Source organism: Bison bison, unplaced genomic scaffold (genome assembly GCF_000754665.1).
Source record: "Bison bison bison isolate TAMUID 2011002044 unplaced genomic scaffold, Bison_UMD1.0 scf7180017864124, whole genome shotgun sequence".
NCBI classification, from domain to species: domain Eukaryota; kingdom Metazoa; phylum Chordata; class Mammalia; order Artiodactyla; family Bovidae; genus Bison; species Bison bison.
Window position 1 is genome coordinate 549,089 of NW_011494696.1, and position 1,808 is coordinate 550,896.

At 59.2% G+C, this 1,808-nt stretch overlaps 1 protein-coding gene across 2 annotated transcripts in view; it reads left to right on the top strand.

Annotated features, from left to right (window-relative positions):
* The window catches only part of VPS37C (vacuolar protein sorting 37 homolog C (S. cerevisiae)), a 19,609-nt gene that overhangs the window by 14,334 nt on the left and 3,467 nt on the right, over positions 1-1,808 (top strand). For both annotated transcript variants that reach the window (XM_010839620.1, XM_010839619.1), the window contains exon 3: positions 1,169-1,340. In XM_010839620.1, coding sequence (XP_010837922.1) covers positions 1,169-1,340 — 172 coding nt within the window. The remainder of the gene's footprint in view (positions 1-1,168; positions 1,341-1,808) is intronic.

Genomic DNA, 1,808 nt, shown 5'->3' on the forward strand with positions numbered 1-1,808 from the left:
GGCGGGGCTCGCCATGTGCACACCATGGTGGAGAAGCTGCTCAGCGGTTCCTGATGGAAGCCAATCTTGCCGAGCTGCGCCCTGAACCCAGCTGGGGCTCAGAGGGGCGTGTAGTCACCCTGGTGACATGCCGGTGTGTAGTCCCTGCTCCTGCAGTGCTGTGGGTCTGTTTCTCCACCCTCCTCTCCCTGATAAATGGATGGGGCTTCAGGTCAGAGCAGGTCTGGGAAGGGTTTCTGAGGCTGCCACCTCACGGGCTGGTGACCACAAAGGACCTCGCTGAGGGGAAGAGCGCCACTCAGCCTGGGGACGTGGTTTCAGCCAGGCTTGTGCAGGGGCTCACCTGAGGACTCCCCTCCAGTTCTCCAGGGGGCCCCCTGTTAGCTCATCTGCGTAGCTTCTCTGCAGGACACACACGTGGAGGAGTCAGGGCAGGTCTGTCTGGAATCGGTGTCTCAGGCTGGCCCTGGCTTTCCCACTCCTCAGACTAACTTTATTTGGGGGCCTCCTTGTGTGTCCAGCCTGTGTTCTGGCCTTTCGTTAGTGCATCTCAGAGGAGGTCTCTTGCCTCTGAATCCTGGGCGTGAGTCGTTGGCTCTTTTGGTCCCTTCCTTCCTAGGAAGCCTCTGACTCTCCCTGCCCCCTCCCTGGAGCTCCACACAGCCCACGGCAGGCTCCTCAGCTCGTCACATGTCCCTCAGTGCCAGCTCCCCACGTGCCTCTGCCACAGAGGCTGTTGGGTTAAGGTTTTGTGGGGCATCTGGGTCAGAACGTTTTGCTCAGAGTTTGAACCCAGGTCCATCTGACTCTGGGCTTCCCAGGGGGCACTAGTGTAAAGAATCGGCCTGCCAATACAGGAGACTTAAGAGACATAGGTTTGATCCTTGGGTTGGGAAGATCCCCTAGAGAAGGGCATGGCAACCCACTCCCTTGGAGTGGCCTGGAGAATCCCATGAACAGAGGAGCCTGGCCAGCTACAGTCCACAGTGTCACACAGAGTGGGACGCGACTGAAGTGACTTAGTATGCACTTAACATGCCATCTGACTCTAACTAGGGGCTGAGTGTTGCCTGGCTTCCCCTCGGTAAGCAACAGGTCCCAGGAGCCCCTGGCCCAGCCCACCGGGAGCTGAGTGGCAGGTCTCATGGTGAGGTGTCTTGTCCTGTAGGTCCAGGATCTGCAGCTGGAGCGGGAGATGGCGCTGGCCACCAACCGCAGCCTGGCCGAACGGAACCTGGAGTTCCAGGGTCCACTGGAGATCAGCCGCTCAAACCTCTCAGACAAGTACCAGGAGCTCCGGAAGCTGGTGGAGCGGTGCCAGGAGCAGAAGGCGAAGCTGGGTAGGCGGCCAGCCCCGGGAATGTGCACCAGGGGTGCCTCTCTTCACTCAGGGTCCCTGTTCCCCATGGAGCTAGGGGAGCTGCTGGAATCTCCTAGAAAAACAGATTCCCTCTCCCTCCCCAGGACAGGAAGGGGCCAGCAGTTACTGCAGGTTACCACATCCCCAGCCTGGCTAAGTGCTTTAGCAGCCATCTAAGGGTAGGTCCTGTCATTGTTCTCGTGCCGTAGATGAGAGGAGTGAGACTCAGAGAGATGCCGGAGCTTGGCCAGGGCTCCATGGCTACATAGAGGTGGAGCTGGGATTTGAATCTGGAGAGCCTGGTCTGGGCTTTCTGTGTCCCAGCCTGCTGTCTGAGGAGGTGAGGGGCATCTGGTCCTCAAGGTGGAGGACTTGATGCTGAAAGTAACCCCCTGGGCAGATTAGGCTGGGTGGGCAGAGCCTGAGGCCTCTTGCTTTTCCAGCCAGC